Here is a 22,942-nt window from a genome sequence, read left to right as displayed (position 1 = left end):
TCTGACCCGAAGGGTAGGGCGCCCGCCAGGAGTCACCCTCTCCGCACAGACTGCACGCGGGTCCCGTCCGACCCCGCCCCTGCCGGACACCGCGAGCTGCGGGAAAGAACGGCAGGGCCGGGGCCGCTGGGCGTAGCACCAACCCTCCGGGAGGAACGAGGGCCGGAAGGGAACCGGGTGAGGGTTGGGTGGGGCGTTCGAAAGCTGCCGGGGTGGTGGGCGGGGCGAGTGGTGAAGGGGCGCAGCCCACAGACGACCCCCGGGGTGGGGGCGGGGCACCAGGCCGCAGCCCCTCTCCGGGAACTCTAGCGCCTACTCAGCGGCGGAAGTTCCGGTGTTGGAGAGCGGAGGTCATAGGTCAGCAGGAAGTCGATACGTGGCCGCCGCCTGTCCCCGCCGAGGAGGCGCAGCAGGCGGAGATGGCGGCGGTGCTAAGCGCAGAGCGACTCGAGGTCTCCGTCGATGGCCTCACGCTAAGCCCGGACCCGGAGGAACGACCCGGCGCGGAGGGCGCCCCGCTGCTGCCGCCGCCGCTGCCGCCGCCCTCGCCTCCAGGGTCCGGCAGGGGCCCGGGCGCCGCAGGGGAGCAGCCGGAGCCTGGGGAGGCGGTGGCTGGGGGCGCGGCGGAGGAGGCGCGGCGGCTGGAGCAGCGGTGGGGCTTCGGTCTGGAGGAGCTATACGGCCTGGCGCTGCGCTTCTTCAAAGGTGAGCCTGACAGGCCCCACCCCCGCCGCCTCTGCCGGGCCTTGGGGAGACTGGACCCGAGTAGCCCTGACCTACCCGTGCGGGACCGCGGCGACTGGAGCTGGGCTCTGTCCTTGGGGCTACTCGAAGTTTGTCACTATCCGCTTGGTCACTGGGTCACACCCCTAGGGGCCTGGAACCTTGGTTTAGCTTTCCGGGTCCTGCCTCCCGGAGGTTACCTAGATTTAGTTTCTCGGTTTTCCAGGATCCTGGATGGAAGAATGAGTTCTCTTTCCCAGAGGTTCCCAATCTGGGATTTTTTGTTTTTTAACAGTCGCATTCTTTTTCTTGTTTCTTGTGACTGGCACGTAAGAACCACCGATTTTTGCCCTCCTATAGTGGAAGAAATTTTTTCATGGGTTCTATTCTTAACGCTTTCCATTCATTCTGGGGATCCAAAATTCGAATAGGGCTTAATCACCTGGCAGTATTGATATGGCAGAGAGAAAGAAGTATTAAGCTAATCCTTTCTAGCTTGTCAAACTCTAAGTTAGAGAAGGGATAGCTGCTGTGTTCTAGCGACTTCTAGATGGTTAAAATTTTTCCAGTGTCCAAGAGTGGATTCTCACATAAAGGCCTAAAAGTAGCCTCTGTATTTCTCACAATTAGTTGTAGTAAATCTTGTCTTAGACCAAAATTGTGGTCTTGGATTTGTTTTGTTTTTTTTAATTGGGTGATTCACTTAGTCAAATGGTGAGTCACATGACCTTGTCAGTAGGAAAGACTGATGAGATATTTAGATCTCGTGGGGCAGACAAACAGGGAGAAACATCGGCAAATGAAACTTTAAAAGTGGTTGCTAGGTTCTATATACATTCCAAAACAGCATATTTATGACCTTTCCCCAGAGGGAGTACCTTTTGGAGTACATATTTTACTAGCTGAAGTTGAGTCGTTGAAACTAGTGATACATTCAAAAGTTACTTGTTTTCTCTGAAAATAATTGTGCAGACTGATGATAGCCTTTCTTGTATAAATTTTACAGAAAATTTAGTCATTCTCCATTCATTGCATTTAAAAAAATTTTTTTATTAGGGTAAAAGATTGTTTTACAATGTTGTATTAGTTTCTCCTGCACAGCAGAGTGAATCAGCTGTTCATATGTATATACCCTCTGTTTTTAGGATTTTCTTCCCACAGAGAAAGAAATGTGGGAAATGTCAGAGAAATGTCACCACAGAGCATTGAGTAGAGTTCCCTGTGCTCTCCAGTAGGTTCTCATTAGTTATTTTATATATAGATACATAGTAGTGTGTATATGTCAGTCCCATTCTCCTAATTCATCCCACCCCCTAGTTCCCCTCTGGTATCTATACTCACTGCATTTTCTATTAAAAAGTTTACCCTTGAAATATTCATGGTCGTTGCACTATTAGTTCAGCCCTCTGCTAGTTTGGGGAACTGGTAATGGCTAATGTGTTTCGGCGGAGGCAGCAATGGCACCCCACTCCAGTACTCTTGTCTGGGAAATCGCATGGACGGAGGAGCCTGGTGGGCTGTGGTCCATGGGGTCGCACAGAGTCCGACACGACTGAAGTGACTTAGCAGCAGCAGCAGCAATGAGTTTTGGAACACTTGACCCTTAGATCACTGGCTTGAATTTAGAGTTTCCTGAGGTGATGATATACTACTGCTTACATAAAAACCTGGTGGTTTTTGTAAAATTTATATGACTATATTTTACTTTAAATTTTTATTCTTGAAACTTAGGTTTCCAGTGTATGATAAGATTAAAGTGTATCTTAGCAGAACAATGTGTAAGAATAGAGAAGAATGAACTTCTGGTCCTAACTTTTGCCACATGACTAACAAATGAATAATTTTATCTTCTGAGTCTGTATTATTTGAAGATAGTAGTAGTGTCTTCTTTGAAAAATTAAAACACTGTTAATGTGCAATAAATTTAGCATTGCTTGGGAGTCAAGTTTGGACTCTTTTTTTAATTTTTTTTTAAGTCGTTCAGTCATGTCAGACTCTTTGCGACCCCATGGACTATACAGTCCATGGAATTCTTCAGGCCAGAATACTAGAGTGGGTAGCTTTTCCCTTCTCCACAGGACTTTTTTTTTTTTTAATACACTAGGCAGCCTGCGTGACCCCAGTTCCCCAACCAAGAATTGAACCTAGGCCACAGCAGTGAAAGTACCAAGTCCTAACCACTGGACTGCCAGGGAAGTCCCTTTCGATTCTGTTAACCTACTCCTAGCCAATTAACTTTTTTCTTTGAGACTCAGTTTGTTTCTGTCCATGGGATTTTCCAGGCAATAGTACTGGAGTGGATTGCCATTTCCTTCTCCAGGGATCTTCCCAACCCAGTGCTTGAACCCGGGTCTCCCTCATTGTAGATGGACGCTTTACCATCTGAGCCACCAGGGAAGTACATAGATATATATGACTGGATTAAATGAAATTTGACATCTCACATTCACGATTTAGTGCTCTAAACCTCCCATTATTTTAACATGTTTGTCAAATTTAAGACTCTTAGGGGAACCAGTAATTTGGGAACTTAGTTACAGGTCACCATAGAGGGAAAAAGCTACATTGATAAGTATGGTTCAGGAAGTTCCAAAGCTCTCAAAGTGGTATCCAAGTACTTAAAAAGAGAAATAACGGTCTGGCAATTAAAAGGTACATTTTTGCATGGATCATTACATAGTTAGCAGTGAAGAAGCTATTAGTATATGAGGTTACTGATTTAGGTTGAGGGGAGGGAGGAAGGATCTAAAAGCAGTCAGAAGGGTTATGGAAAGTGGGGTGAGTGAAGTGTTGCTGCCTTTGAATTAATGTGTGAAAAACCCTTTTTCCTGCATAATACTTGACATTTTTATCAGTCTTGCGGGGACTTTAATAAATCACTATTTTGTGGTTTTGTATCTCACATGAATTAGAAATAACATTACATTTTATCTTTTGCTGTGGGATAAATATGAATCTTGAAAGCATGGGCATCTTTTTTGATTGAAAATGACTTGAATTAAGAATCAGGAACCCTGTTTCTTATTCTATCTCTATCACAGTGATCATAGGCCAGTGACTGAATCCATTGTGTCAACTGCCTATGCTCTTAGTTTTTGATGGTAAAAGTGAAATAATAGATGAAAATATTGGCAAATGTAAGTTAGCATTTTATCACCTAAGCTGAGTTGTTGAATCCTTATTATGGGTACAGCTTTATATTAGGCTACCACTGTAAATGAATAGTATATTCCCTTTTGCTGTTATGAAACTTACAGTCCAAGGAGTTAAAGCCTCAGTGGCACTGCAGCACAGTGTGGAGGATCCAGAGAGCAGAGACCCTTCCAGAGAAGGGAAAGTTCTGTGTGTCTGGGAAATGGCAAGTAGGGATTAGGTAGTTTGATGGAGAGAACTGGGAAGCTAAGTTGGTATCATATCCATATAAGGACTTGAATGGCATTGTAAATAGCCAAGATTAAGCTGATTTTCTTACCTGTTTGGATTACAGACTAAATTGGTTGCCTTTACTGGAGCCTTTATACTTCTTGGATATAGTTACCTGGTAAGTTGTGTTTTGGTTTTTAGAGTTCTTAGAATTGAGGTTTTCCTTCTCTAATAACTTTATTACCTCACTCCATTAGCTGGTAGGTGGTTGCATTCATTTAAAATTCTAGACTAATAATTGCTGCCAGTTATTGAGCAGATGTTTGCTAAATATCAGGTACTATTTTGAGAGCTCTTATGATAGATGCTCAAATTGTACCATCTTTAGCAAGTGGTAGGTCTCTTCAGATTGGCTCCTAAGTTCCTTTGACATGACTAATAGTCTTCATACCTTCTTTGCCCTCTGGTATAATGAAATAGTCCAGATTCATCATATGCATTTCCTGCCTCCATTGCAATCAGCCATTTCTCCAAAGAGACTTGGTTCCTTTAGTGGAAAGTGGCATTTGAAGAGCCATAATCAGGATGCTGGCAGTGGGCGCTCATTGCTACTAGATTGGTCATTATTTCAGTAGACAGATCTAGGGGTGTGTGTGTGCGGGGGGCGGTAATGTGTGTGTGGAGTGATAAGTTTTTGAGAGTATGATATGTAAAAGGAAGCTGTAGTCAAATTTGGAGGGAACTAAAGTTTTAGACTCAGTTTTTCTATGGAATTGTTAATGCATTTCCACTAACATTGCTATCTATTACATGGTGTTATGTTGCTGATAACAGAGAAGCAATTATATGGACATACTGAATGGTTCCATTTTCTTCTGTCTTTAAATATATGCACTTCCAAGAACTTTTATAAATGGCTCCATTAATGTTTTAAAATACTGTAAAGCTGTAATTTATTCTTCGGTGACACATATAATTAGTGTGTGCTTCCTGGACTTAAGTGGACTAGCCTCAGATAATTTCAGGTTTAATTGTTACTACTGAATGTCTGTTAAAGTTTGAGTTTATTTTCCTCTTCTTTATTGTCTTTAGGTATAAGTGTATAGCATAGAACGATGCAGAGACCTGAGACAAAGAAAGAAAATTATAACCACCAGGAATATAATGCCTTTTAAACATCTCTTCTTATTTGCTATTTCATGTTAGATTTGAACTGAACTAAAATTTTCCTTTGAATACAGGGTATTCAAGGATATATATATGTGTTTATATTTATGGATGTTTTATTGTGATTTTAATATTTACCTGAGGCCTCCCCTTTGTTTACTACCCCTGCGGAAAAGTATACAAGTCATAAGTGATGCTTGATGAATTTTTGCAAATGAGTACACTGTGGTAACCAACCCCCAGAAGATGTTTACTTTTGTCAGTTAGCTAAAATGAGAGCTTCTCTGCTTAAGTATTTAGAAGTTGAGCTCTGGAGTGAATACTACCTGGGGTACTACTTCCTCGTTCTGTCACTCAGTTATTTAAATTCTGCCTTCCTTTACTCAGATTATTTATAAACTTTTAGCAGAGTACCTAGCAGTTGGTATCCTGTGACTGCCTATGTTGAAGAGGAGAGATTACCAAGAATTTATTATGGAGTGTGATCAACTTTTATTAAGCACTTCATGCAGGCTAGGCAGTTTACAGGGTTGCATATTCATTAACTCAGAAATACTGCATTTATTATACTTTATTATAAGTAGTACAAGAATATATCAAATATATAAAAAATATATCACTTTTTTCCTTAATTGAACATGGGAAAAATGTGGTTTTAATTTTAATATTTCTAAAAGATGGATTTTATTCGATGTGTGTTCTCTGCCACGCAACAGTGATAGGGCCACAAAAGAAAACAGATTTGAGCTTCGGCTGCTTTGGTGGAAGTACAGTATCTGGAATGAGAGAAGAGAGAGATGGTCCTGCTCTCATCCACGCAGTTCAGACAATCGCTGGATCCTGCTTTCAGTTTGAGGGATCGTTCACAGAGTTAAAGACAAAATGGAGCTAATTCAGAAGAAAGCAACTTGTATATTGTGGGAATTTGAATCCCTGCCATCATTATAATAGCTGCTGCTTAGTGAGTGTCTGCTCTATGCAAGGCACTGTGTCAAGACTTTGGAACACATTATTTCCACCCCTCACAAGAAAGAGAAGTTATTTTCTCCATTTTTTGATAGCAAAACTGAGGCTCAGAAAGGTTATCTGTATTTTGTACTTAGTAAATAACAGAACTGAGATTTAAACACAAGTCTTTAGGAGTTAAGTATGAGTGAATAAGCTGAAAATATTTTGCCTAAAGAATAGAGAACTCAGGGCAAGTATAATGTGCAGTATTTTGTGGCATTTGTTTGTTTTTGAGGTCTGACCTGTTAGATGTGTTTTATTTAATGTCGAGGACTAGAAATAGACGCTGTGGATAAAATTGAGAAGAATCTAATCAGAATAAAGAGCTAAAAATTACAGCTATCCATCCAAACATGGAATAGACTGTTTGAGACAATGAATTCCCATCACCAGGAAGTGTTCAAGCATATGTTAACAATTACTAGGTGGTTATGCTTTTGATTTCTTTATCATAATCTTTTATGTATCTGCCTCAGATTTTTTTCTTTGCTCTTACTGTGAGGGATATATAAAATATTTTATAGTTATACTGTCTAAACTGATAACATTCATAGAATACAGAAACTCTGTACTTTCATTTCTCCCTTCCTCACATAAGTTGTATGATGTGTCCAGTAACAAATTATTGTAGACCAAGTGGTTATGTAGAGAGGATTTGAACTTTGTGCAGTTCAGCCATCTATCTTTAATATCCTTTCCAACCCATAGATTTTATTAGCTTTCATTTCATAAGATAAAGACTAGAAGGAACGTTGAAATAATTTGTTATATTTCTCTATCTTTCCCTCCAGAGAGAAAATAAAAATATTTATCAGTAAACTTACTCTAGCAATTGATGTGTGAGACTAATAACCTTTTGTATAATTAATTTCAGGTGGAAGGGTAATCATTTAGTGCTTTGGGCGTGGTCGCTGTGATTATAACACTATTACCAAAATTATTTATGCTGTCTTATTAGAACTGTAAAGTTAAATACTTAAAATTTAATAGGAATGTAATCTAGAAGCCTTTTCATACTGTCATGGGGTTCTTTTGATGAGGGTGAAAAAGCTGGCTTGAAACTCAACATTCAAAAAACTGAGATCATGGCATCTGATCCCATCACTTCATGACAAATAGAAGGGGGGAAGGTGAAAGCACATTTTTATTTTATTTTCTTGGGCTCTGAAACCACTGTGGACGGTGACTGCAGCCATGAAATTAGAAGATGTTTGCTCCTTGTAAGAAAAACTATGAGAAACCTAGACAGCGTATTAAAAAGCCAAGACATCACTTTGCTGACAAAGGTCCATATAGTTAAAGCTGTGATTTCTCCAGTAGTCATGTGGGTGTGAGAGTAGGACTGTAAAAGAAGGCTGAGAGCCGAAGAATTGATACTTTTTAATTGTGCTGTAGAAGACTCTTGAGAGTCCCTTGAATTGCTGTCAAACCAGTCAATCCTAAAGGAAATCAACCCTGAATATTCATTGGAAGAACTGAAGCTCCAACACTTTGGCCACCTGATGTGAAGAGCAGACTCATTGGAAAAGACCCTGATGCTGGAAAAGATTTTGGGCAGGAGGAGAGGAGGGTGGCAGAGTATGAGATGGTTAGATAGCATCACTGACGAAATTAAAATGAATGTGAGCAAATTCCAGTAGATAGTGGAGGACAGAAGAGCCTGGCATGCGGCAGTCCATGGGGTCACAAAGAGTCAGAAACAACTTAGCAGCTGAACAACAACAGATCTAGAAGCCGTTTCTATCTTTATTAACTTGGGAAAATGTGTTACCTCAAATTTAGTGGCTTGAAACAACACATACTGTTTTATAGTCCTGGAGGGTTAGTAGTTCAGAATGGGTCTCACTGGCTTAGGATCAAAGTGTCACCTGGGCTGTGTTCCTTCTGGAGACTGTAGGGGAGAATCTGTTGCCTTGCTTTTTCCACCTTCAGGAGTCACCTGCATGCTTTCACATGTGACCCCCTTCTTCCATCTTCAGAGCTAGCAGCGTAACACCTTCATACCTCCATCTGTCTGTTCTTTCTCTTCTTCCATTTTTAAGGACTCCTGTGACTACTTTGTGCCCATATGGGTAGTCTGGGGTAAGGTCAGCTACAACTTTAATTCCCCCTTTTCATGTAACCTAATATATTCACAGGAATATACTATAGATTGTGGGGATTGGGATGTGGATGTCTTTTGAGGGGAGTATTATGCCTACCACACGTTGTAATCTCTTATGAACTAATTACTGAAATGGAGCAAATGTGTTTATTCATTTTACCTTTTTATCAAAGTGGAAACCAAGGCAATTAGGCCAAGTTGTAATATAAAATTTATAATGAAAAATATCCATCCCCCTGTTTCTTTTCCCATCGCCAAGACCCTCTCCCCCAAGGCAGCCACTTTCCATTATTTTAACTGTTTCTCCTGGTATTTGTCTTCACTTTCCTGCTGCTGCTTTTTTTTTTTTTTTTAAAGCAACTTATATATATGTGCCTCTCTCTTCCTCCTTTCCAAACTCCCAATTTTATGATACCACATTTGTGATTAAATCACTCAGTTGTTTCTATTTGTGTTATTTATAGCCGAGACAGATCACACACTTTGATTATATTTTGGTTCTTATGCAAACTCTTTGTCTTTTGTGTGGTTAGAAGTAATTATCATTTGTTTTCTTTGTTCTCAGGTAAACTCTTTTTTAAAAAAAAACATCTCTCCTAGATGTCTTAAATTTTTGATCCAGTCTTGGCTTTCTCCTTTGTTGAGTCTCTACTTACTGTCATCCTGAAAATTTCTTTCACCTCTCTGTGATGTTGAAATTTCTTCTGGAATTCCTTTTCTTGTAGACTTTTTTTTTTTCCTTTTGGAAAATTTCTTTTTACACTCCCCCTCGCCCCCAACCATGTTGGGAGCTTTCTCAAATGTTGGGTGATTCTTGGGCATTCATTCTTTAAAGGGTAAGGCATTGGAGAGCCAACTATAACCTTGAGTACAGCTTTTATTGTAGGTGATGAGGCAGAAGTTTCATTGAGGATCTGTAAATATCATTACCTTTCAAACCAGTATGTGCCGGTGTTTTAGGCCAGTTTTTTTAATGAAAATATTCCTTTCCCCTGCCTGGCGTGTATGAATCTAGCTGCCAATATTTTGGCAGTAGACAGGAGAAGGGAGCATGGGTGGAAGTCGTTTACCATTTACTAGGGTAACGTTCATTTCATTTCTCTTTTCAGTCCTGCAGCTTAGTCTTAGGCTAATGTCCTCCCACCTGAGTATATGTGATTTGTGTTCTCGGTATATACTGCCTCTGCTAAAGTAGGGGAAAGGTAGCCATCTGTCTGCTTGGGGTTGGGTAGGTAAGGGTACGTGCTCTTTAGATAGTTTTTAAGCCCAAATTCCTATTTTTATCTAGACTCCAACTTTTAACGAACCTGGTATCTTCAATTCCTGAGCCTTTTCAGTGTTCTCTAAATTAGCTTCCTTATTCCTTTTAGTGGCGTATCGTTGAGGATCAGATGTAATTGTGTATATTCAGTTCACCAGGTTTAACAGAAGTTTGTGCTCAGTTGCTAAGTTGTGTCCGACTCTTTGCAACTCCATGGACTGTCACCCACCAGGCTTAGACTTTGTCTATGGGATTTCCTAGGCAAGAATACTGGCGTGGAAGTTTAACTATATGTTTTCTATCCTTTATTTGAATTTTTTTAATTGAGTATTTAAAATATTGAAGTTAGTTTGGCTTTTGCATTTCTTCCCTTAGTCCAGGGTCAGCAAACATTTTCAGTAAGTCAGTCCAGTTCAGTTTAGTGGCTCAGTCGTGTCTGACTCTTTGCAACCCCATGAACCACAGCACGCCAGGCCTCCCTGTCCCACCACCAACTCCTAGAGTCCACCCAAACCCATGTCCATCAAGTCAATGATGCCATCCAACCATCTCATTCTCTGTCATCCCCTTCTCCTCCTGCCCTTAATCTTTCCCAGCATCAGGATCTTTTCCAATGAGTCAGCTCTTCACATCAGGTGGCCAAAGTACTGGAGTTGCAGCTTCAACATCAGCCCTTCCAGTGAACACCCAGGACCGATCTCCTTTAGAATGGACTGATTGGATCTCCTTGCAGTCCAAGGCACTCTTCAAGAGTCTTCTCCAACACCACACCTCAAAAGCATGAATTCTTCGGCGCTCAGCTTTCTTTATAGTCCAACTCACATCCATACATGACCACTGGAAAAACCATAGCCTTGACTAGACAGACCTTTGTTGACAAAGTGATGTCTCTGCTTTTGAATATGCTATCTAGGTTGGTCTTAACTTTCCTTCCAAGGAGTGAGCATCTTTTAATTTCATTGCTGCAGTCACCATCTGCAGTGATTTTGGAGCCCAGAAAAATGAAGTTATCCACTTTTCCACTGTTTCCCCATCTATCTGCCATGAAGTGATGGGACCACATGCCATGATCTTAGTTTTCTGAATGTTGAGCTTTAAGCCAACTTTTTCGCTCTCCTCTTTCACTTTCATCAAGAGGCTCTTTAGTTCTTCTTCACTTTCTGCCATAAGGGTGGTGTCATCTGCACATCTGAGGTTACTGATATTTTTCCTGGCAATCTTGATTCCAGCTTGTGCTTCCTCCAGCCCAGTGTTTCTCATGATGCATAGAAGTTAAATAAGCAGGGTGACAATATACAGCCTTGACGTACTCCTTTTCCTATTTGGAACCAGTCTGTTGTTCCATGTCCAGTTCTAACTGTTGCTTCCTGACCTGCATACAGGTTTCCAAACAGGCAGGTCAGGTGGTCTGGTATTCCCATATCTTTCATAATTTTCCACAGTTTATTGTGATCCACACAGTCAAAGCCTTTGGCATAGTCAATAAAGCAGAAACAGATGTTTTTCTGGAACTCTCTTGCTTTTTCCATGATCCAGCGGATGTTGGCACTTTGGTCTCTGGTTCCTTTTCCTTTTCTAAAACCAGCTTGAACATCTGAAAGTTCACAGTTCACATATTGCTGAAGCCTGGCTTGGAGAATTTTAAGCATTACTTTACTAGCGTGTGAGATGAGTGCAATTGTGCGGTAGTTTGAGCATTCTTTGGCATTGCCTTTCTTTGGGATTGGAATGAAACTTGACCTTTTCCAGTCCTGTGGCCACTGCTGAGTTTTCCAAATTTGCTGGCATACTGAGTACAGCACTTTCACAGCATCATCTTTCAGGATTTGGAAGAGCTCAACTGGAATTCCATCACCTCCTCTAGCTTTGTTTGTAGTGATGCTTTCTAAGGCCCACTTGACTTCACATTCCAGGATGTCTGGCTCTAGGTCAGTGATCACACCATTGTGATTATCTGGGTCGTGAAGATCTTTTTTGTACAGTTTTTCTGTGTATTCTTGCCACCTCTTCTTAATATCTTCTGCTTCTGTTAGGTCCCTACCATTTCTGTCCTTTATTGAGCCCATTAGCCCTTGACTGTGTGGATCACAATAAACTGGAAAATTCTGAAAGAGATGGGAATACCAGACCGCCTGATCTGCCTCTTGAGAAATTTGTATGCAGGTCAGACTTTTTCTGGGCTCCAAAATCACTGCAGATGGTGACTGCAGCCATGAAATTAAAAGACGCTTACTCCTTGGAAGGAAAGTTATGACCAACCTAGATAGCATATTCAAAAGCAGAGACATTACTTTGCCAACAAAGGTTCGTCTAGTCAAGGCTATGGTTTTTCCTGTGGTCATGTGTGGATGTGAGAGTTGGACTGTGAAGAAGGCTGAGTGCCGAAGAATTGATGTTTTTGAACTGTGGTGTTGGAGAAGACTCTTGAGAGTCCCTTGGACTGCAAGGAGATCCAACCAGTCCATTCTGAAGGAGATCAGCCCTGGGATTTCTTTGGAAGGAATGATGCTAAAGCTGAAACTCCAGTCCTTTGGCCACCTCATGCGAAGAGTTGACTCATTGGAAAAGACTCTGATGCTGGGAGGGATTGGGGGCAGGAGGAGAAGGGGACAACAGAGAATGAGATGGCTGGATGGCATCACTGACTCGATGGATGTGAGTCTGAGTGAAGTCCGGGAGTTGGTGATGGACAGGGAGGCCTGGCATGCTGCGATTCTTCGGGTCGCAAAGAGTCAGACGTGACTGAGCGACTGATCTAATCTGATCTGATCTTGCATGCAATGTTCCACTGGAATCTCTAATTTTCTTGAGGCCATTCTAGTCTTTCCCATTCTATTGTTTTCCTCTATTTCTTTGCTTTGATCGCGGAGGAAGGCTTTCTTATCTCTCCTTGCTGTTCTTTGGAACTCTGCATTCAAATGGGTATATCTTTCCTTTTCTCCTTTGTTTTTCCCTTCCTTTCTTTTCACAGCTATTTGTAAGGCCTCCTCAGACAGGCATTTTGCTTTTTTGCATCTCTTTTTCTTGGGGATGGTCTTGATTCCTGTCTCTTGTACAATGCCACAAACCTCCATCCATAGTTTATCAGGCAGTCTTGTCTATCAGATCTAGTCCCTTAAATCTGTTTCTTACTTCTACTGTATAGTCATAACGGATTTTCAGTAAAGGGTTAGATATAAGTATTTTAGACCTTAAGGACCGTATGTGGTCTGTCTTCATATTCTTTGTTTTTTGTTTGTCTGTTTCTGCTTGTTTTAAAAAGATTAAAAAAAAAAATTCTTAGCTCACAGGTCTTAAAAAAACAGTTGTGCAGGGGGGCGGGGAGAACGATGGCTGAGTATGACTTACTACTAGTTAAAGCGGATGTTACCCAAACCAGTGGGAAAAAGTTAAAGATAAATGAATTTAAACAACTGTGGGCAGAGTTGGTCTAGTCTGCCAATCCCTGCTTTAGTCTGTATCCTTTAGGTAAAATAGATTTTTAACCTGACTTTTGGTCTTCAATCTTATTGAAAATAAACTTTTTTAAATATAATTATCACTGGACAGATGCTAACACGTGATCCCTTTTAGTCCATTTGATTGAAAATGGCCAGCTTTGTACTCAGCTTCTCCAGGTAGTAGAAGTAGTCATTTTCTGCTTTTCATTGGTGTGTTTTCACACGCTTGCATCTGAACAATAGCTCTGCAGCTTCTTTCCAGCATAATTTATATTTGTCTTTTTGGTTGCCATAGAAGGCGGTTTTCCAAATTGATTGGATTGACTCTATAAATGCAGGGACCAAGGGAAATGGCTCTCTTCCTTAATGGCAGGACTGAAGAGCTTTCCTTTAGGACTGTGGCCCTGACTATAAAGATTTTTGAGTTTCAGCAAGACTTTTTCTGTCTATGCAGTTACGGTAGTAACTTCTTTTCTGCTATGTTTAATGCCTTTGGAACCAAAAATAATTTAGGAAAGAGAATTCCCTGGCGGTCCAATGGTTAGGATGTGGCGTTTTCACTGGTCAGGGAACTAAGATCTCACAAGCCTGAGGGCACAGACAAATTTAAAATAAAAGTAATAATAAAATATAGTTAAAAAGTAATTCAAGAGAAAATTATTTTCATCTAATGTAGAAAAACTAAATAAACCCTCCTAGTGTGCGAACTCGAGCCATCTGAAGAGTGAAAGAGAAGTAATTTTTTTGTAACACTGTAATAGTCTGCCTAATGATACTGATCTGGGGGGATTCACTTTCTGTACTCTTTGAGGTTTAGAATGTCAACATGATGTGGGTTGTCCTATACTAAAGGTGGTTGGGATCCTTGGTTTATCCTCCTGGGTTTTGTGTAGTTCTCAGGAGAAAATAAATGCTCTGTTACTCTCATCCTAAAGGCTGAAAGATTAAGTTCCCTTCACTTTTTAAAAATGTTTGCTATAAAAGGAAGAAAGCATATGTGTATTTGATATAAAAGTACATATACATATTGGAAATCAGAAAATAAAAGTGAGAGAAGAAAAAAAAATCTGTAATCCGATCTCTTAGGAATAAGTGTTAACTTTTGGTATGTTTCCCCCATGGCTGGGCTTCCCTGGTGGCTTAGCATTAAAAAAAAAAAAAAAAAAAAGAATCTGCCTGCAATGCAGGAGCAGTAGGAAACACAGGTTTGAGCCCTGGGTAAGGAAGATCCCCTGGAGAAGGGCATGGCAGCCCACTCCAGTACTTTTGCCTGGAGCATCCCATGGGCAGAGGAGCCTGGCAGGATACAGTCCATAGGGTCTCTAAGAGTTGGACACGACTGAAGCAACTTTGTAAATTTTGGAGACTAATCCCTTATCGCTCATATAGTTGCTTATAGTAGTCTCTTAGGATCCTTGGTATTTCTGTGGAGTCAGTTGTAACTTCTCCTTTTTCATGTCTAATGTTATTGATTTGAGTTCTCTCCCTTTTTTTCTTGATGAGTCTAGCTAAAGGTTTATCAATTTTGTTTGTCATTTCAGAGAATCAAATAAGAGGGGGAAAAAAGAAAAATTAGCAAATGTATAAAGATTCTGTGGAAATGCCAGTAAAATTCATAAGAATGGATGTACTGTTTTATTCTCACAAAAATTGACCTTTACAGTCAGTTTCTTCTTTAGAGAGATTTCTTGGGCATGGTTTTGCTGTGGTGAGTGTCTATTAACAAAGCTTGTGCTTAGCACTGGCTTTCATGGTGGTGAGCAAATTTGAGTGCTTGACCAGAACTTACACTTAAAAACATATTCCTTTTTTGAAAAATCCTTTATGGATTGGCAGTATATTCTTACTCCTGTCTGGCATATAAAGGGCAGATATTAAAATGACATCTAAATATCCTGAAACCCCCCCTCCCTCTGTTGATGAGTCATCTTTTAGGGTCACGGTTAGACTAACACCTGCTGAAAAATGGGTACAGTTTCCTTGTTGACTCACCCTCTGCTAGTTTGCACTGCCGAATACTTGAAGTAAAGGAGCAGATTTATGGTAAGAAATGGACCCTCTCTCCATTAAAGTAACTTTATAGTAGTCATCTTTTTAAAAAATATGTACTTTTAATTTTGATTTTATTTTTGGCTGTGCTGGGTCTGCGTTGCTTTTCTCTATTTATGGAGAGCAAGAGCTACTCTCTAGTTGCTGTTTCTCATTGCAGTGGCTTCTGTTGTTGCAGAGCAGGGGGCCTAGGGCACGTGGGCTTCAGTAGTTGTGGCTCCTGGGCTCTAGAGCATGGGCTTTAATAGTTGGGGCACACTCACTCAGTTGCTTTGCAGCATTTGGGATCTTCCCAGATCAGGAATTGGACCCGTGTCTCCTGCATTGGCGGGCAGATTCTTTACCACTAAGCCACCAGGAAAGCCCTAAAATACTTTTTTTCATACCCACTAGTCTTATCTGTTAGCTTCAGATCATCTCCCTGAAGCAAATGATTCGTGTGTGTATTTGAAAATTGCTATATTACATGACTGATCAGAAAAGTGGTCTTCCAGTGAATAAAGTTTCCATTTGATGTTATCTTTATTGATTTTTATCTTTATCTTTATTGAAGGGGTCAAAGCAACCACTTTAATAGAATTTAGGTGTTTGTGTTTTTTTTTTTTTAAAGGAAAAACAAAATCTCAGGGATCCTGATGGAACAAAGCAGAGAGTCTACCCTTGAGGGTATGCTGTCTACCCTTACTGTTGCTCAGGCTCACTATATCTTCTTTTTTTATCTCGACTCACCAGCAGCATATTTTTCTTTTATAAGGCTCAAGATAACATGAACAGTTAAGTTGGCACCTGTTTGGTTTATCTTTCATCTCATAAGCTAAGATCAAGGTTGGAGCTGTTTTTCAAATCATCACTTTTGGGGAATGTGAGAAGAAAGTTGTCTGGGCTATGTTTCTCTGAGGCGTAATTAGCATAAGAAAACTTTTGGTGACTAATATGTACAAAATTAAGGTAGATGCTAGAAGAAGCTTATAAGCATCTTGAAAATTGAAAAAGACTTTTTGGTAAAAAGTTGCCACTAGTTCACATTTTTTTTAACACTGTTATCTTAGAATACAGAGTTCTGGCAGGCTAATTTTGTTAAAAAGAAAGAAGTATATGTGTAATCACCCATTTTTACATAGTTGTAAACATAAAATTATTTTTTAGTATCTGTTTTTATGCTGCTAGTTTTCATTAATACATCATAAGTATTCTCTGAAATGATATATAGCCCTTATATTGTCATTTTAAATAGCTGTATAATCTATTCAGCAGATTACTGTAATTTAAGTATTGTGTTATTGTTGAATAATTAGATTTTAAATAACGCAGCAGTTAACAGGTGTAACACCGTTTTTAAGATAATTTTTCAAGGCAGTATTTAGAAAAGAATTTATTAGACTTGTTGGTTTTTACATGAGAGATAATGTAAAGATGTATTTTGGTTTTCTAAACTCATCTGTTTTGCTCAATTTTTATTATATATTACGTTGAAATTAAACCAATAAATTGGTCCAACCTAAACAGTTGAAACAAGTCATGTTATTACCTTTCTGACATTTTTTCCTAAACACTAAAATAATTGTTTATCTCAGTATAATTTTTAATAATTTGTTTGCAGTGTATTTATACCTGAAATAATACACCTAGACACAATTATATACTGGATTGCCAAGTTACACATTTTTAATTGAGCTCAGTGGTTTGTAAACTCCAGGAGGCTGATGAATCCTGGTGTCTCAGTCAGTTCAGTTCAGTCGCTCAGTCGTGTCCAACTCTTTGCGACCCCGTTAATCACAGCAAGCCAGGCCACCCTGTCCATCACCAACGCCCGGAGTTCACTCAGATTCACGTCCATCAAGTCGGTGATTCCATCCATACATGTCATCCTCTGTCGTCCCTTTCTCCTCCTGCCCCCAATCCCTCCCAGCATCAGGGTCTTTTCCAATGAGTCAACTCTTCACATGAGGTGGCCAAAGTATTGGAGTTTCAGCTTTAGCATCATTCCTTCCAAAGAAATCCCAGGGCTGATCTCCTTCAGAATGGACTGGTTGGATCTCCTTGCAGTCCAAGGGACTCTCAAGAGTCTTCTCCAACACCACACCTCAAAAGCATCAATTCTTCGGCGCTCAGCTTTCTTCACAGCCCAACTCTCACATCCATACATGACTACTGGAAAAACCATAGCCTTGACTAGATGGACCTTTGTTGGCAAAGTAATGTCTCTGCTTTTTAATATGCTATCTAGGTTGGTCATAACTTTCCTTCCAAGGAGTAAGTGTCTTTTAATTTCATGGCTGAAGTCACCATCTGCAGTGATTTTGGAGCCCCCCAAAATAAAGTCTGACACTGTTTCCACTATTTCCCCATCTATTTCCCATCTATTTCTATTTCCTATGATTTGTATGCAAGGGCTCAATAAATATTTACTAAGTTGAATGAATGAATATACAAAAGGTCTTATAGTGTTCATAATTGAAACAGACTTCTAAGAGTTAGATTTTAAAATGGGAACTGCCTTTTAGTTGGTATATATAGACCTTTGCATAATCCTGTTCTAAAAGTTTTAGAGGAAGTTCCTACTTCTGGTGCTAATTGTTTAGTGATACTGTTTGCTCAGTAACAAACACAGATGGCAGGTCCACAGGTTTCTGAGTTGTTACAATTTTTATTAAATATAGATAAGGTCAGTGCCACAGTTTTGTCTTTTTTCAAGTATTGATGAGTTCTTATTGAAAAAAATTCAGATTGAAGTATATGTATGTGTAATTATATAGAAGTACAACCAGTCCATTCTAAAGGAGATCAGTCCTGGGTGTTCTTTGGAAGGAATGATGCTAAAGCTGAAACTCTAGTACTTTGGCCACTTCATGCGAAGAGTTGACTCATTGGAAAAGACTCTGATGCTGGTAGGGATTGGGGGAAGGAGGAGAAGGGGACGACAGAGGATGAGATGGCTGGATGGCATCACTGACTGGATGGACGTGAGTATGGGTGAACTCCGGGCGTTGGTGATGGACAGGGAAGCCTGGCGTGCTGCCATTCATGGGGTCGCAAAGAGTCGGACACAACTGAGCGACTGAACTGAACTGAACATAGACATAATTCTTTTCAGTCCCCACTCTCTTTAACAGTTTGGTTTGTTCTTCTGAGTATTTTCCTTTGAAAGATTAAAATATTTCTAGTTTTAAGGTCTCTGATCACTACTTCTCATTTTAGCCCTCTCCCACTTTCTCATTCTCATCTTTTTAGTGTGACTCTATCTAGATCTTTTTCTTTGCATTTACATGCATGTAAATGTACCCATAGAATATATATGTGAGTGTGCTACATGCTGTATTTCATCAATTCTAAGACTTACTATTATGTACTGTAAAGAAAGAAAAACTGCCAGTTACAACTATAAAATACAATAGATGTAAAAACGAATGTGATTTTAGAGATGTTAAAGTGTAGGTTGGGGGAGTACTTAGAACTGAAGATAATATATTTTGTGCTGTATGATTGTATATAATTTTCTGCAGCTTGCTTTTTTCATTTAACTGTATTTCCTTTGTGCTCAATCACTAAGTTGTGTCTGACTCTGCGGCCCCACAGACTCTAGCCCACCAGGCTCCTCTATCTTGGATTTCTCTAGGCAAGAATACTGGAGTGGGTTGCCAGCCTTTCAAATTATATGTAATCTCCTGTGCATATATCTCTTATTAAAAATGCTCGATATGAAAATTTTTGAACTTATTTTAAAAAACGATTGCTGAACATTTTTAATATTTGAAAAAGATGTTAAGTGGTGCACTAGTTTGTGTGTGCCTTACTGTTGCTTGACATTGGTTTCTCTTTAGTAATTTTTTTTTAATTAGTTTACTCTTTGTAGTAATTTTAACATAAGTAAAGCTATTTCCTTTACTTACTTCATTTATTCCATAGACTGTGCCACATTATTTAGCTGTTTCCTTATTGATGAACTTTTAAGTTGTTTACAGTAATAAGAACAGTGCTGCAATGAAAATACTTCTGTGTCCACCTCCTTCTGTGTATTTGGGAATGCTTATCAAGAGTAGATGATGAGAATTGGAATTACTGGACCATAGGGCATCTATATTTACAATTTTGGAATATATTGCCTCATTTCCCTTTAAGATAACTAACAATTTATACTTTCAACATTAGTGTATTGAGAATGGATACCTGTTTGTCCTGTTCTTACCAACTCTTGATGACCTAACTTTTTTGACCTAGCTGGTGGTAGACAGCATCCTGAGTATCTAATGGTTTTGGTTTCCATTTCCTTGACTAGTGAAATTGAGTGTCTTGTGATGCTTGTATTTTTTTTTTTTTCTCCTGTTACGATTCCTTGGACAGGATATGAACTATTCGTTAAACCATATTCTTCTCTTATCATGAGTAATTTTCTTTTGGTGACTGCTCTGTACATGGATAAAATTTGTAGCCAATAGACACTACTTTTAATCTCCTTTTTTGTTTTAAAATGTGGTAGTCTCTTATCATTAGAACCAACCAGTAACTAACACTCCATTCATCAAAGAAGTAGGATTTCCTTTTTTGTCAGCACTCAGTTTCATATGCTTTTAAGTGTTCCCAGTGGTAGTTAAGTCTCTGTGGGTCATACTGGCTTCACTGTAATTGCCCATTGGCAACCTGCCAGAGCAGAGGAAAGATCCAACAGTTATTACCATTAATACTGTCCTGTTACCTCTGAAGTAGAAAAGACTCTTTATTGATAAACAGACTAAGAGTTTAAATGGTCCTATAGCTAGGAAGTCCTATAACTGCTGCTGCTAAGTCGCTTCAGTCGTGTCCGACTCTGTGTGACCCCATAGATGGCAGCCCACCAGGCTTCCCCCATCCCTGGGATTCTCCAGGCAAGAACACTGGAGTGGGTTGCCATTTCCTTCCCCAATGCATGAAAGTGAAAGGTGAAAGTAAAGTCGCTCAGTAGTGTCCGACTCTTTGCGATCCCACGGACTGCAGCCCACCAGGCTCCTCCGTCCATGGGATTTTCCAGGCAAGAGTACTGGAGTGGGGTGCCATTGTCTGAGATGTCTGATTCCAAAGTCCTTTCCACTGCATCGTACTGTTTCAGTGGGATGGATACATTTTGAATATAGCCTTTCAAATAATATGTAATCTCCTATGCATATATGTCTTATTTAAAATGCTTGATATAGAAATTTTTGAACTTATTTTAAACGATTGCTGAACATTTTTAATATTTGAAAAAGATGTTAAGTGGTGCACTAGTGTGTGTGTGTGCCTTACTGTTGCTTGACATTGGTTTCTCTTTAGTAGTTTTTTTTTAATTGATTTACTCTTTGTAGTAATTTTAACATAAATATTAGTATTTAACTTTATTTTAAAAAATTAACTCAGCATGAAGTTTTTTTATCTTGGCTTTGATTATTAAAATTTAGTACTTGAAATAAAAATCTTCCTACAGTGGTTTTTATAGGCAATGTAAATTTCACAGGTAATTTGTGATATACCTTATACCAGAATTTCAACATACAGTGCTGAAAATGTTATATTTTGCCAGTGCTAATTGTTTTTGTGTTTATTTTTGTTACAGAAAAAGATGGCAAAGCATTTCATCCAACTTATGAAGAAAAACTGAAACTTGTGGCACTGCATAAGCAGGTTCTTATGGGCCCATATAATCCAGACACTTGTCCTGAGGTTGGATTCTTTGATGTGTTGGGGAATGACAGGAGGTAACAGTGTTTTATTGTGTAATGAATTTAATGAGTGAGTGCGTGCTAAGTTGCGACTCTTTATGATCCTGTAGCCCCCCAGGCTCCTCTGTCGGTGGAATTCTCCAGGCAAGAATATTGGAGTGGAGAGAAGGATACAGAGTGAATTGGTTCAGATGTAAATAGCTGGCTCATTAGCTTTAGAATAAGAGCTAAGCAAACATTTTTGCTTGCAGCTTCTGGAGTCGTCAGATGTTTATCTGTTTTTGGTTTGGAGATGTTTGGGGCTAAATATTGTGAAAGATGTTTACTCATCTGATTATGAACATAAAACAGCTTCGTTTGATTCTTCCAAAATAATATTACAACAGCAATTTACAGTATAGTAGTTGATTCCCTTGTTGGGACACGTACAGAGTTGTGACAGGAAAGAATATATTAAGCATTTTATTCAATTAAGGCTAACTATAAGAAAAGTAGAACTTTGATACCCTTTTACGGGTTATGGAAATTATCAGCAATGCAGTTAAATTATGGTGTAAGTTTGGTTTGTACGTAGGCTATTTAGTTTAGTAAACCAGTCCATACGTGTTGAAGTTTTGAATCTGTATAGTCGAGTCATTCTTCATTTTAGTTATAATTGAGACTTGTTTATATTTAGGTTTAAATGAAATCAAATTTTTTACTCTTTTAAGAGTAGCAAGTAACTTTCTTGTTGTTCTTTACAGGAGAGAATGGGCAGCCCTGGGAAACATGTCTAAAGAGGATGCCATGGTAGAGTTCGTCAAGCTCCTGAATAGGTGTTGCCATCTCTTTTCCACATATGTTGCATCCCACAAAATAGAGAAGGAAGAGCAAGAAAAAAAAAGGTGAAGTTTGAGAGCACAGAATACTAGATCCTTGTGCAGCCTATCTGCTGCATAGTATGCTGATGCGCTTGCTTTATGGAGTGTCTGTTCTCAGTCAGCTATCTTAACATCCATTGGATCCCCGCTTTTTATGGCAGTTGCTCAAAACTTTCTGATGTGAGCAGGTGCTTTTATTATGAGTTTTGAGGGTTTACTGCTTCCGTCTGACTATACCTTTATACATTCATCATGGCAGCATTCCTTTTGTGTTACTGCACTAAGTTTCTGAGCAAACACAGTAAGCTCAGCCACCCCTCCTCCTTACCCTCTGGTCTCTCACACCCTTTGCTGCTGCCTCTCTTGTTTTTCTAGAATATTCATACTCTATATCATGGTTATCAGCTATGCTACATGGTATGCCTTATCTAGGCATTACATATTGGCTGTGGCTTCCAGGTAGCTCATTAATTACTTCCAGAGGTTGCAGGGGGTGCTATTGAATGCACTGTTTATGCTTATAGGATTTTCTGTCATGATTGTGAATTCAGCAGAATTATAGTTAAACTTTATTTTCAAGAACAATCTGAAATTTCTAGATAATGAAAATAATGCTATAAAGGCATCTGAAACAGTTCTTTGCTGAAAAAGACAAAATTTTGAAAAGGTAAAATTATGAAGTTTCCTGAAAAATGCCAGAAAGTCATAGAATAAAATGGTGAGTACATTGTTCCAAAAATTCGTGATTAAAAGAAAAAAATGAGATATCATTTTATAGCAGTCACTGTGAGAACATCCTGAAATGAACATATTCATATACTGTTGTTTGTAGTGAATATAAATATTTACAAATAATTGCAAATAATTACAAACTTTTTAGGGGACAATTTGTAGAATTTATTAAAAGTTCAAATGCTACCTAGCAATCCCACTTAAACCCATTCTACAGAAATACCAGAATATGTTTACAGAGACTTACCTTCAAGGGCTTCCCTGGTGGCTCAGACGGTGAAGACTCTGCCTACAGTTCAGGAGACTTGGGTTCAATCCCTGGGTTGGGAAGATTCCCTTGAAGAAGGAAATGGCAGTCCCCTCCGGTAGTCTTGCCTGGAAAATCCCATGGTCAGAGGAGCCTGGTGGACTACAGTCCACGGGGTTGCAGAGAGTTGGACACGACTGAGCAACTAACAGTTTCACTTCATTTTCGAGGATGTTCATTGTAATTCTATGGATAACAACAGCAAAAAGCAAAAAATGCTAGCAGTCAGCATCTGTAGTGACAGAATGGTTAGTTA

The 22,942-nt window shown here is 39.5% G+C and overlaps 1 protein-coding gene across 1 annotated transcript in view; it reads left to right on the top strand.

Moving 5' to 3' along the window:
- Positions 1–351: 351 nt before the first annotated feature.
- The window catches only part of ACBD3 (acyl-CoA binding domain containing 3), a 38,102-nt gene continuing 15,511 nt past the window's right edge, over positions 352–22,942 (top strand). The window contains exons 1-3 of the mRNA XM_019976489.2: positions 352–705; positions 20,682–20,823; positions 21,531–21,671. Of these exons, the coding sequence (XP_019832048.2) occupies positions 420–705; positions 20,682–20,823; positions 21,531–21,671 (569 nt within the window). The 5' untranslated portion in view covers positions 352–419. The remainder of the gene's footprint in view (positions 706–20,681; positions 20,824–21,530; positions 21,672–22,942) is intronic.

This window comes from Bos indicus, chromosome 16, assembly GCF_029378745.1.
Source record: "Bos indicus isolate NIAB-ARS_2022 breed Sahiwal x Tharparkar chromosome 16, NIAB-ARS_B.indTharparkar_mat_pri_1.0, whole genome shotgun sequence".
NCBI lineage: Eukaryota > Metazoa > Chordata > Mammalia > Artiodactyla > Bovidae > Bos > Bos indicus.
Note: the sequence above shows the minus strand (reverse complement) of the source record. Positions and strands in the feature narration are given on the sequence as shown.